Source organism: Wyeomyia smithii, chromosome 2 (assembly GCF_029784165.1).
Source record: "Wyeomyia smithii strain HCP4-BCI-WySm-NY-G18 chromosome 2, ASM2978416v1, whole genome shotgun sequence".
In the NCBI taxonomy this organism is placed as follows: Eukaryota; Metazoa; Arthropoda; class Insecta; order Diptera; family Culicidae; genus Wyeomyia; species Wyeomyia smithii.
Window position 1 is genome coordinate 106,656,144 of NC_073695.1, and position 13,445 is coordinate 106,669,588.

Sequence of the window (13,445 nt, forward strand, 5' to 3'; positions counted from 1 at the left end):
TGAACGCGACCGTAATAAAAATTACCGAACAATTAAGACGGAAATAAGTGTGTACGGTATACAAAACTTCTGCACACACGTAAATCGGACAGCTTACGAGCTATGTTATTCTGCCATTTTCTTGCTCGGAAAAAGCAACCACAGCACTACGCTTCCATTTTTTCAGATAACACTAAGTAACACATACATCCAGCGACAGCTAAGACAAAATTTAAAAAAAATCGACAAGGGGTCGTCCAATGCAGTTTCGTGTGCAACGTAATGATGAGTGTTAAAAAAATGTAGCAGCTCATTTGCCGCACCCTGTATATGAAACAGTCAATGATTTCTCAACGAGCTGATTTAGTAGACCAATACCTGTAACAAGCCAATATCGCACGCTAGCCTGGAGAGGGCTAATAGCGGTCTCGATCAACTAGATTAGTTGGGAGAATTTGGTATCTATATTGTTTTTGGCATATTTTGCATGTTGTAGGATAAGTACAACGATACACCGTACCCCAGTGCTGAGTCGATAAAATTTCCAGCTTGAAAAGATCCTCGACCTGATCGGGAATCGAACCCGACATATCAATCTGTGCACGAACAAAGTGAAAGTGTTTGTGCTGATAGCAGGAGTTTATCGAATTTGCTAACGAAGTCTGTATGGATAATTTCTGACACACTGTAAATTTTGAAAGCAGAGATATAATATTCCTGAGCCATTGCTTGCATATTCCAATCTTTCAATCAACAACTGAACATCTTATCACTTAATTTGCGCAACAGCAGTAAACATTGTCAATTGGCTGTCCGAAATAAGCATTTCTCTTTAGTATTTATTCAAGATTTGGAATTAAGTTATTTTCTCTTGTGGTGGCTATTCAGTGAAAAAACATTTATGCAATAAAGCGTTATAGAGATAGTTGAACTTCAAAACACGGAGCTGATAATGGATAATACCTTTCATTTCTGACTGGTGATAAGAGCGACACAACATTTCCTTAGTACAGAAGGCGAAAACAGAAAGAAAACCATTCCGTTATTTATTAACCGCATAAATTAATCAATCAACTGAAAAAAAATTGTCAGTAATTACTACGTTGTTAATGCTAATCAACCGCCTTTCCTGTTCCTCTCATTGCAGCCCTTCGCAGTATTGTATCCACCTGCTGTTGAGCGAAAGTTCGCAGCTGACTTTCCTGGAAACCTTGGACAGCGCACTTCAGCTTCTCAGTGGCCATCTCAAGTTCGGCTCGATCTACGTGTCCGGATCGTACGATCCGGCGGACAACAAGCACCCACCGAAAGAGCTGATCCGGCACCTGAATGTGCACATCAAATATCTCAACAATGAAACCGTCAAGAACTTCATCGGCACCGACAATTTGCCGATTCGGTGCTGCGGATTCTACGTACATGATCAAAACGAGTGGATTGACTTTTTCCGAACGCTGGAACCGTTGCAGGTTCAGTGCATAACAACCGGCCGGCGGTTGGTAAACGTCCTGAACGACATCCGTCTGCTGGAAACTCAAGGAACTTTACCCACTCGTAGACAGTTGCACTCCCAACATCGGGCCCTCAGCCGAGCTCTGATGGATTCGGAACTGCAAAGCCTGCGCCGAAAAGGACCAAATACCATACAACGACTTCAGGACAAACTAACCGTTATCAACAACAAACAAACGCTTAATCAAACCAAAAATTTAGTTAAGATGTGTAGTCTAGATAATAACAATCGCTTCGTGGGCAGTAGTCTTAACGGAAACCATCACCACCATCACCTTCATCTGCAGCAGCAATCAATCGCCAACGGGAGCAATAGTTGCGGCGAAAAGGACCTCATCAACGCTCGGCTCAGCGAAGTGATCACCATCTACCAGGAGGTCGATCGCGCCGCCCGCAAACTGGAACAGCTGACCGAACAGCGGAGAGAAAGACTCAGAGAAATGACGCGGCAACGCGCCCTGGATGATGAGATCAATGAGGTAATGCTAATGATGCGTGCTAGGCGTTTAATTTTCCACGGTCCGATTTCACTTTCCTGTCAACGTGTCGAGCGACCGTCAGAAATCGATGCGCACTCTGTGATAACCATGCAAAAATGGGTGATGCAATCCGAATAGTAAACGGGTCTGATCATTGTTTTTTTATCTACAGCAACTTGCTGTAATTAGCGGTTTTTTCTTTAGTTCAAATTATGTGCTCATTCAAACGATGAATGACTTAAATTTACTAACTTGAAACCGTGGCTAATATTCGTGAAATTTGCTTTTCGCACAAAATGTTTTATAAAGCGAGCGTAATAGATTACAGGTTGTTTGCGAAAGGGTACGCTTTACGCATGAGCTGCTTAACCGAATATCGGACAGTTTCGTCCATCGTTATGCAACATTTAACCTAGAGGTACATGCGCGGGTTGTGCTTCGGACATGATTGAATACTTTTTGAGCAGCTGACCATCCCTTGGTTCCGCTGGAAGATAACGATACTTTGAGTAAGATAACTATTATTAGTTCCATACAATATGAGAGTTTTGAAATAAGCTATAAACTTTTTTGACACGAATTTTACGTGTCGCCAGTTGTTACGTTCTGTATCAAATATTTTTCCGTTCCGGATAAAGCAACCCGCAAACTATTGCGTTCTTTTCAGGCTAGAATAAACTCACAAACTGTTTTTATGAACCTAAAAAAAAACAAAGAGTGGAATATTCTCAAAAAGAAACGACAGTTCTCTGAGCGTAACAAAAATTATAATTCGGAAGCTACCGTTTACCGCAGCACCACGAACTGTCAAGGTCCAGATACAATTGATACAGTTGACACTATTAATACGCTGCATTTGCGACAATTTGACAATTACCTTACACATTTTCTGTCAAATTAACGTCAACGCAACGCAAACGTATCCATCGTGCTGGGACCTTAACCGTTTCCGAGCTGCTCTTGAAAATAAGTCGTTTTGCCCACCTCTGTTACGGAGTACAGAAGATGGTCGATAATAAAGAATTCGAGATATGTTCCGAACATACTAATTACCAAAAGCTGTCAGGGGGATCATTTTAAATGGTCGATTTTAAACCTATTTCAGTATTTCGGTGCTTATTTATATGAACAATTCTTTTCCTCATAGCTGGTCTCGAGGTACGATTCAGGTCTAACAAGCCAATCGTTATATACACTAAGGTCTTTTTACGCGTTTTTCTACGCATCTTTTTTTACGCGGATCTCGGAATCCAATTACTGAATATTAATTGATTTGGCCTAAATTTTTTATATTTTTCCTTGATATTCAGCTTGATTCGCAGGTGGAAAAAACACTGCGATTGATGCGTCAAAAAGACTTTAGCGTATTCAAATCCCAGTTTGTGATAGACTGTTAGTATCAGTAGCGCCAAGGACTGCAATTATCCTGTATACTGATACTTGGCTGAAAGTTCATGTCCGTTGGACAGAAATGTCAAGCTCAAAGTGCGAAATGTTAGCACAACACCAATGCTCCGCTTGTTTGCTAATAGATTTACTGTCATATATTCTAACCCATTTGAAAAAACTTTTTACTTTTAGTTGAAATTTGATAAATTTTCTCTTCATTTGAAATAAAATGTCACTATCATTATTGAATTGCTGTCAAATTCGTCGAAACTAATGAAAAATAGGTAAAATTAAACACGTTTAGTTTGACAGAAGGCATCAGTTGGATCCACGTCTATGGCATCGCGCCATGTTTCATGGCGGCATGCTAACATCTCAACATGTGTGTAAACGAGATAGCATATCACCGCCTCTTTTCATACATCTTTATCTTACTGCTGACAGCGGGCACAAATTAATTTGAGCCCAGGACATGAGTTCATTGTCATTCACTGTTACTCGGTATAGGGATGCCAGTGGCACGGTTGGATCTAATTAAAGCATAGGTGGGGTGCATGCTTAAACGACACGATCGACCTTTTCTTATAAACTTTTACCTCTAAGAATACTGTCAATCTTAATAAAATAAATGCAAGTTATTTCGTCTAGCCTCTGGCCAATTGACTATCCACTTGCCAAAACCTAGATCGCATTCCAAATACGCTCATTTTTTTTACTCTAAAGTGAGTTAGATATCACCCACTTTTGAAAAAAGTGGAGGTACCCTAATTAGGGTACTTTTACGGTTACTCACTTCTGAGTAAGGGCATCATACGTCAAAAACTGAGTAGAATCTACTCTGTTCATGCAAACCAGAAATTAACGAAAATGAGTACAAGTTACCCAGTTTGCCTAAATACGGAAATCTAGTGATTTCTGGTTTTTGCAAATCTGACTCAATAAATAAAATAAATTCAGAACAATAAAAAACACAGATTTATTTTTCATCGAAACATTAGAAAATTTACTAAATCATTCCCATGTCTTCATTGAATGCGGCATCCAACCGGTTGACAGCTGCCCGTGAACTGTGACTTGCATTTTTGTGCCATATAATCCGTCATCATTCGTCACCTAATACTGCGAAGGATTTAAATTGCATCGATTGTTGAGCACTGTACATCAATACAAATGTTTCCGTTTGTTATCACGAATAAAAGTCCGGCTTTAAACGGCATCGTAGAACACACAACATGCGGTTGTTCATTTTGAAGAGATCTTTTAGGTGTTTTCAAATCCTCTGCAATACTGATGTTGGGCTGAAATTATTATGGAATATTATACGTTGTTTGTAATGTAATTGATTAAGAAATTATTGATTTGATGGAAGATCAGATACTTACTGCTAGCCAACGATAAAAAAGCGACACCAATTGTTCTTCGGAAACCGATAACATTGCTGTTGAAAACTTTTGACATATACATATACTCAGGGTGAGTAAACATCATGGATAATAACTCAGAACTGAGTAAACATGGTAATTATGAAAATTTTGGTTAATGTTACTCAATTGGCCAGTACTCGATTACTCACTTTTTGACATTTTGCATAAGAATACCAAACTGAGTAGATCCTAATCAGAATAGAGTTAAAATAAAGCAGCGTGAACAGAATTTAACAATATAAAAAAAGATATGTCATGGTCTGGTCATGACTTAACGGTGCACAGCTCTAGTGTTGTAAAAATCCCACCATATTCTGAAATCAAATTCAAGCTACTGCACAGATCTCACTGATTTTACCTCACACCAGCCGGGATTTGAGTATTGGTTCATTAGACTAGTATCGTAGCTCGCAGCCAACTATAGGAAGAAAATTTAACGGTACTGAACTATAGTTAACTGGCTATCTTAAATTCTAATATTCAAGTAAATTTGACAAATCATAACACTGCCATAGAAAGTTACATTAATATTTAATATATAATGTCAAATGTTTTGAATAGTAAAAATAATATGTCGTATAATTGGCAGAACCAGAAGCTGGTAAGTATTGCTCTAAACGATTTCTTTTTAACACCTATTATCCCCTAAATGGTCTTTGATTTTTTTGTTAATATTATTCTAAATTATTTCAGTATGGTGTTAATAATAATTTTATTACTTGTATAAAAGCCGCTTTATATAAAACTGAATTGCTTAAAGATTTTTAAAACCTCTAACGAAAGTATAACGTTTGTATTGTAGACAATCTTCACAAATATGTATGCAAGCAACTGTTATTTAGAAAGTACTCATGAGGCGAACCAGCCGCAGGCTGAAAACCTCAAATATACAGACAAAAAAAATAGAAAGTACTCAAATTCCGTTCTCTGTACGACTCTTTCCGATTCTTATTGGCTTTTGTTTGCAGTTCTACACAGTCATTGACACACTATTCAGCCAATGCTTGGAATCTTTTTATGTACCTTCCTGATCCTTACGTTAGAAAAATTTGCCAATGGTTTGTAGAATGCATTTTTCATTTATTTGTCATTCCGTCATAATGACAAGGCCTGATTTACGAAGTTTCTTCAGTTCACTCGGTTATTAGCTGCCGCTCTCCAATCCCTGGGACACCGTGTACTCTCTGCCAGATCTAGCTCCACCTGGTCTACCCATTTTACCCGCTGCGCCCCTGGTCGTCTTCTTCCTACCGGATTCGAGGCAAACACCATATTCGCAGGGTAGTTGTCCGGCATTATTGCAACATGCCCTGCCCAGCGTATCCGTCCAGCTTTAGCCACCTTCTGAATACCGGATTCACCGTAGAGTTGCGCGAGCTCATGGTTCACTCTTTGCCTCCATGTTCCGTTCTCCTGCACACCGCCAAAGATCGTCCTTAGTACTCGTCGTTCGAAAACTCCGAGCACTCGCATTGTCCACCTTCATGCCCGTAGAGAATAACCGGTCTTATGAGCGTTTTGTACAGGTTACACACACGGGGGCTCAGTCTGTTCGACCGCAATTGCTTGTGGAGCCCATAGTAGGCATGACTTCCGCTGATAACACGCCTCCGGATCTCTCGGCAGGTATCATTGTCCTCAGTAACCAGTGAGCCAAGATAGACTACCTCGAACTCATCGCCATCGATCGTAACGCTACTGCCTAGGCGTTGTCGGTCGGCTTTGGTTCCGCCGGCTAGCATATACTTCTTTTTAAACTTATTTATCTGCAACCCAATCCTCGCTGCTGCCCGTTTTAGTCTGGTGTACTGTTCTGCCACCGCCGCAGTTGTCCTGCCGACAATGTCCATATCATCAGCAAAGCAAACGAATTGACTGGATTTGTTCAAAATCGTACCCCGCGTGTTGATGTCCGATCGATTCATTACATCTTGTAGCGCAATGTTGAATAGCAGGCAGGAAAGACCATCACCCTGTTGAAGCCCCCTGATTCAAATGGACCCGACAATCCACCCGAAATCCACACACAGCACTGCGTCCCATCCACCGTAGCCTTTATTAGTCTAATCAGCTTCCCCGGAAATCCGTTTTTGTCCACGACCTTTCATAGCTCGATAGTGTCATACGCGGCTTTAATGTGGATGAATAGGTGGTGTGTGGGGGTTCTGTATTCACGGCATTTCTGGAGGATCTGCCTTATGGTAAAGATTTGGTCCGTCGTAGACCGTCCTCTCACGAAGCCAGCTAGGGGTGAGAGGCGGTGGAAAATGATTTGGGAAAGCACTTTGTATGCGGCATTCAGGACGGTGATCGCATGATAGTTCCCACAGTCCAATTTGTCGCCTTCTTATAGATAGTGCAAATAATCCCATCCTTCAACTGCTCCGGAAGCTGTTCTGTATTCCAAATTTTTGCAATCAGCCGATGCGAACAGGTGGCCAGCTTCTCCGAGCCCATCTTAACAAGCTCCGCTCCGAGGCCATCCTTCCCAGCCGATTTATTGTTTTTCAGCTGCTTGATGGCATCCTTAACTTCGCCTATCGTTGGGGCTGGCCGTCTTCTACATTTGTCGCACCGGCGGGATCGCTTTCTCCGCCGCCATGGTCTCCTGCCTGGGTGCCATTCAGGTGTTCGTTGAAGTGCTGCTTTCACCTTTCGGTCACCTCACAATCGTCCGTCAGAATATTACCACCGGCACATTTTGGCTCACGGCACAAAGCCTCTGTGGGATGCGTGGAGTTTCTGGTAGAGCTTTCGCGTTTCCTGAGAATAACGCAGCTGTTCCAGCTCTCCCCAACGGAAGGAGTGGTTCGACGAGCTGTTCCAGCTCGTCGAACCACTCCTTCCGTTGGGTTCGTTATGGTATTTCCTGATGAACGACGCAACTTCCGGCGGACACTTCATACTATAAATTTCCCCGTTCACGGCCAGTCCAAAGGAAAAAAAGAGCGGCTTTGGCATTCTCTTCTCGCTGATTGGAAACCACCACAGCAGCAATTTCTTGGAGAGCTTCGTGTGTGAAATGGACTTCACCTCGGAGCTCACTTCCTTCGTGGGGGAATTCAATTACGAAGTGTCCTGCCAGTCGTTGCCATCCTGGGGAAGATAGGTCTCGTCGTCCATCATCACCGTCACGTCGCGATTCGCCGGGAAAATCGACTTGCCCAACTTATTCAGCCGCTGCCGCTGCGTCATTGCCTGCAGCTCCTAATCTATTTTACGGGATGCTCGCTTCCTGACAAGTATGTCTATGCTCACCTGGTATTTTCCATCGGTTTTCCTCTTCAGCACCATTTGAAGCTTCTTGTCGTCCGCATCGGCCGTCCGGAACCGGGTTTTCTTTTGATGCTCTAATTGTTGTCCAATAGTGCTTATGATTTTTGCCAAGGTCATTCCTGGTTTCGTCAATATTTCAGCCCAAGGTTCGTCTGATAAACCTTTTTGAAAATTTGTTCTTTGGTGTTCCCATGCAGCCAATCTTTATATTCGCATAGCTTGCTCTTTCAAGCTCAGTAAAAATTTTAAAATCCTTTCATCGGGCCTTTGTTGCAAACTTCGAAAAATGTGGCGTTTGCGTTCTTGTTTGTGGCTAGAATTTTATAGGAAACAAGTGTTCATTCAGTACACAAACAGTCTATGTAAGCGTTCGCTCCAGCAGCCACATTATGTTCTCCTTCGCCCACCAAGCTGTTATAAATATCTGGTACATTTTCACCAGTACAATGCAGAAGATATACCTTTTTTCTCGAAGCAAGGGCAACATTATTAACCTAGGCGGGTGGCCTAGCGCAGTTGGTAACGCTGATGGCCAGTATTCGAATCTTAATGCTGACATAGATGTCGTTAGTTGTGGGGTAGCGTGATCCTTTCACAACCAACCCAACTGGTCTAGATTTTTTCCTAGCCAACACCGGGAGATTTTCTGATGCGAAAAATCTCTGGGATCACGCCTTCCATTGCATGAGACAGTGAAGCCGTTGGCGGCGGTTCCATAATAAAAAGCAAAGCCTTGGTGCTACATTCCAATTCGGAACTTGACCCTCTGTTTATTATACACAGACTTCGCAGCCAACTGTTAAGTGTACAGGACAATTTCGGGGCTAGCGCTACGATCCTACTTGAACCTACGACGACTTGCTGGTTAGGCCAGCATCGTACCCCGAGACCAGCTTGGAGACTGGGGTTCGATGATTAACCGGTCGTAAATAAAAGTCCTGGGTGGATTCGTCTCCGCAAGCGTCGGTGACCGACGGAAAATAAGCGACAATTAAAAAAAAGGTGATAAACCTCCAAAAATGTTTCGAAGTCGCTCTTCCACTTTTCCCATCTCTAACTTACCTTAGCCGTATGACCTCTTGATCAAACGGTGGTACTCCCGTTCCAAAATTCATGAGAAACTCGATTCCATGATAACTTTTCACTAGAAGCGGTGTATGTATATTGTTTTCCCTGTGGCGCATGTTAACCAAAAAAATTTTTATTTTGTACCTCGTCTGTTACTGATACCACGATTTTTGGCTACGAATTTAATCAACACACGAACTACTTGGCATCAACGTTATCGGATCCTCGATCGCCGAATTTAATCACAGTAACCATGACACATGCTTCATTATCCTGCTTCTCTCTTTTTACCTTCTCCGGGAGTGTATCAATGCTCTTACACATTTATTGCAACTTATGCATAACACCGACAAAAGTATCCATTCAATTGAAAATCTTTCCAGCTGTAAAACAGCACATGTATTGCAGGGAAGTCACTGTTTTAGCTAAAATCAGGTAGAAATTATGATTGTTGTATTGAATCTTGCATTGGACCGAGAACTTCTCAAGTACACTGTATTCTGACTGTTCGGTTCGTTAGGCTTTTTCGTTGACTTCCATTAACTAGTGCAAGTGCAAAACCTACAGCCTTGAACGAACTATCAAAGAGTTGAGTAAAAGCTAATTTTACCTCACTCACATTTACAAAGGATTTCATGACTTCTTTGTTCCGTTATAGAATGCTTTCGAACGTGCCTCCGTCTTCATTCATAGCGTGTAATCACCGAATGCAGAACCCACTCTGGAGTTGGCGTTCTTTTCTTAGTTCTCTTCTAATAACAGCTACTGCCTTTTTTATCAGTCTTCCAACATATTTATATCCCTGATATGACTGCTAATTCATGATATTGCGTCACACTTCTTAGATCTTAGCTCGATGACGTTACTTTACAGTTCCGGAGGGTGATATTTGCGGATTTATTTTCGATGCTGAGCTGAAAGAGGTTTTTGTTCTAGTGCCTTTCGAGATTGACGTACTCTATTAGAAATGTGTTAATTACAGTCAAACCTGTTTTTGTGCGACTCTTTTTTGTGCGAAATTTATTTTGTGCGACTTTTTTTATGCGATTAGTTTTTTTGTGCGACTGTTTTTGTGCGAATTTTTTTTTGTGCGGTTTATGAAAGAGGACCACTTCCGACAACATTTTCAGCCATTTAATTTTTCCGATTATTACTATTTGAGCCTGTTTTACGTAAGAATAGTCACGAATTGCTTGCCTGCGAAGGAAATCGGTTGAAAGGATTAGTATGTTTAAAAATTTTGTTTATCAATCCGATGTTTTAAAATTGTTCTCATAGGTATTCTAAATTAGAATCAACAACTTTCGAGTTATTTTTGACTGAGAATTTTTTTTATGCGGTCCCTATCCACCGCATAAAAAAAGTTTTTTTTTAATATTGCTGTGGAAATATTGTTTTGTAGCTGCACGTGAAGTTTCAAATTATTTTTTTTTATGCAATTTATTTTGTGCGGTCCCTATCCCTCGCACAAAAACAGGTTTGACTGTATTATTAGTTTCTCAAACGTTTCCAATGAAATAAGTCACAAATTTCTAAGATCTTGTAAATAACCTTCCGGAACTTCAATAAGTGAGGTTAGGCCACTCCATGTAATGATCTATTGAACGCAGTACTTTATGCTCAAAACACTTCATAGAGCATTATTCGATCATTTTCATTCGCCGTTTTTGTTTACAAAGAGTAACCCGATGTATCAGCGTTATATACAGCACTAGTTTTACTCAAGGTCTTTCACACAACTGCAGCGTTTAACTTCATGTCATGTGTTTACATGTCATAATCGTATCAACATATATTATAATAATGCTCTGAATGTCCAAGAGATTATATAAGTCGTAAAAAGTTGAAATGAGCACTTTATACAAGGTACAGCCAAACCGGAAAGAGTCGTACAATTTATTATCAATTTGGCGAGGTTATCTATTTGAAACTATATGCCAAATTAAAAACTTATTTTTATCCATATCGTTTTGTATAAGTTGAATATTTTGTTCCTAAAAGACGATTTTTAATGTAAATTTTAAGAACTATTCGATATGTAAAAATCTGATTTGTGTCGTTCCATCTTGTTTTATCTGTACTATACCAGTGGTACATTTATTATATTTTGAAGAGATAATAAAAGCATGGAAATGATTACAGCAACAGTCGCGAATCATTGCCAATAATAATATAGTTCTCTACAAGAGCAGTGAGCACAATTTTTACTTTTGATAACCCCATTATTATCATAGAATAAGTGAACAACTAACACGGGAATGGAAATGTAAATACTCGGGAGATCCCTCGTTCCGAACCTCAAATAAAAAGTTCGGCCGTTCGAAAACAAACCCTTGTTCTTCTTGAAATTCACACTCTGTCCAATCGCCACAGGTAATCTCTTGGATTCGGAATGACGGCAGAAAAGCCTTGCTGAGTTTTAACGACGCTTCCACACTGGAAAACGTGGACCGTGTGCGAGATCTCAGCCAGGAATTTGAGAAATTCTACTTCATCTCGAAGAAGCACCTAGCGAAGGGAAAGGACCTACACGATGCGTCAGCAGACTTGGAAATCCGTAAGGATACTCTGCAGTTGTTGAAAGATGATATCGACCAGCACCAGGAACAACTCGAGCGAACTCGCGAGCGTCTAGAGGAAACCACTCGCTTGCACAAACTAATCGAATCACAATCGTTTGATGATGTAGCGCAGGTAGAGTTGCTGAAGCTGGCGGAAAAGATCGACGTTCCCCGTTTGTTGGAACAATGCAAAAAGTTAGTTTTAGCCAGTAGTAACAACGGAGATACCAACACTACCAGTACCAGTGATAATATCAGTTTAGACCTAAGTTTATCGGACGATACTATCACGGCCACGAGTACTCCAGAAAAAGGTAAATTTGGACAACAAACAATTCCGGTTTCCAGGTGTATATCGGCACTGATTGGATCAAATGAAACTCGCTGCAAAACGGATCATGGTCACATTCATCAACACGAGGAAGACGAAGAAGAGCAATCGAAAATGGCTGACTCTGGCCTCGGTGGATGCGATCGCTGTGAAGGAAACGAGAAACTCGAGCGAACTTGCTCGTGTCAAAGCCTTAACGATCCGAAGAATGGATGGTAGGAAGTCCATACTCAATGCTGAGTAGATTCTTAATGTTTTTGTTTTGTCCCATTTCAGCACTAACAGTGACGATTTAGACGAGGACTGCTTTGAAGGAATGTCAAAGCCATCTCTAGATCTACAGATACCGCTACAGGCAAATGCCCACTTGTATTGTCATGCGTCGAACTTGCAGCTAGATTACGAGGAGAACAACGTGTTTGACCAAAAGACACAGAAGTATGTTTTTATCGGGTTTGAGTAGACTAACCGAGATTAATTCTTACTGATCTTTTCGTTTCCAGAACGCTTCTATTGATCATGCGTGAGATGATTGGAACAGAACGCGACTACGTGCGATCACTGCAGTACGTAATCGAAAATTATATGCAAGAACTTCTACGTGAAGACATACCACAGGCTTTGCGCGGCCAACGGAACGTTATTTTTGGAAATATCGAGCGAATATGCGAGTTTCATCAGCAGCATTTCCTGAACGAACTGGAGAAGTAAGTAGTACACGTAGAATTTTACAAGCATTACATAATAACAAAAAAAATCTTCAATGCAATCAGTTGTGAACACCATCCGATGAAGGTCGGCAGTGCATTTCTGCGCCATGAGTCCAAATTTTACCTGTACGCTTTGTACAACAAGAACAAACCAAAGAGTGACTCCCTGATGAGCGAGAATGGAACTCAATTCTTCAAAACCAAGCAAATGGAGTTGAACGACAAAATGGATCTGGCTTCCTACCTCTTGAAGCCGGTGCAACGAATGGGAAAGTACGCCTTGCTGCTTCAACAGCTTATGAAGGCCTGTGCACCTGCTCAGGTACTGCTAACCTCTCATTTGATACTCGATTAATTGACTCATAAAGCTTTTCTGATCCACCTTAGAATACCGCCAACCAGGAGATTCTTGAAGATCTAGAGCAATTGCAGAAGGCAGAAGAGATGGTCCGCTTCCAGCTGAGACATGGTAATGATCTTCTAGCGATGGACTCTCTGCGAGATTGTGATGTCAACGTGAAAGAACAGGGTCGACTATTGCGCCAAAATGAGTTTCTTGTGTGGGAAGGAAAAGCCGGTAAGAAATCTCTTCGGCAGGTGTTCCTATTTGAAGAATTGGTTCTGTTCAGCAAGGCACGACGATTTCCCGATCGAAAGGTTGTGAAACCATACTATAAAATATTCTTATCATTTTTAACGCCTGTAATGTTTACTTT

General features: G+C 41.1%; 1 protein-coding gene across 4 annotated transcripts in view; it reads left to right on the forward strand.

Moving 5' to 3' along the window:
- The window catches only part of LOC129724944 (uncharacterized), a 1,074,712-nt gene that overhangs the window by 1,059,318 nt on the left and 1,949 nt on the right, over positions 1-13,445 (forward strand). For all 4 annotated transcript variants that reach the window (XM_055680233.1, XM_055680234.1, XM_055680235.1 and 1 more), the window contains 6 exons: positions 1,127-1,970; positions 11,501-12,234; positions 12,296-12,457; positions 12,523-12,726; positions 12,793-13,051; positions 13,117-13,386. In XM_055680233.1, the coding sequence (XP_055536208.1) occupies positions 1,127-1,970; positions 11,501-12,234; positions 12,296-12,457; positions 12,523-12,726; positions 12,793-13,051; positions 13,117-13,386 (2,473 nt within the window). The remainder of the gene's footprint in view (positions 1-1,126; positions 1,971-11,500; positions 12,235-12,295; positions 12,458-12,522; positions 12,727-12,792; positions 13,052-13,116; positions 13,387-13,445) is intronic.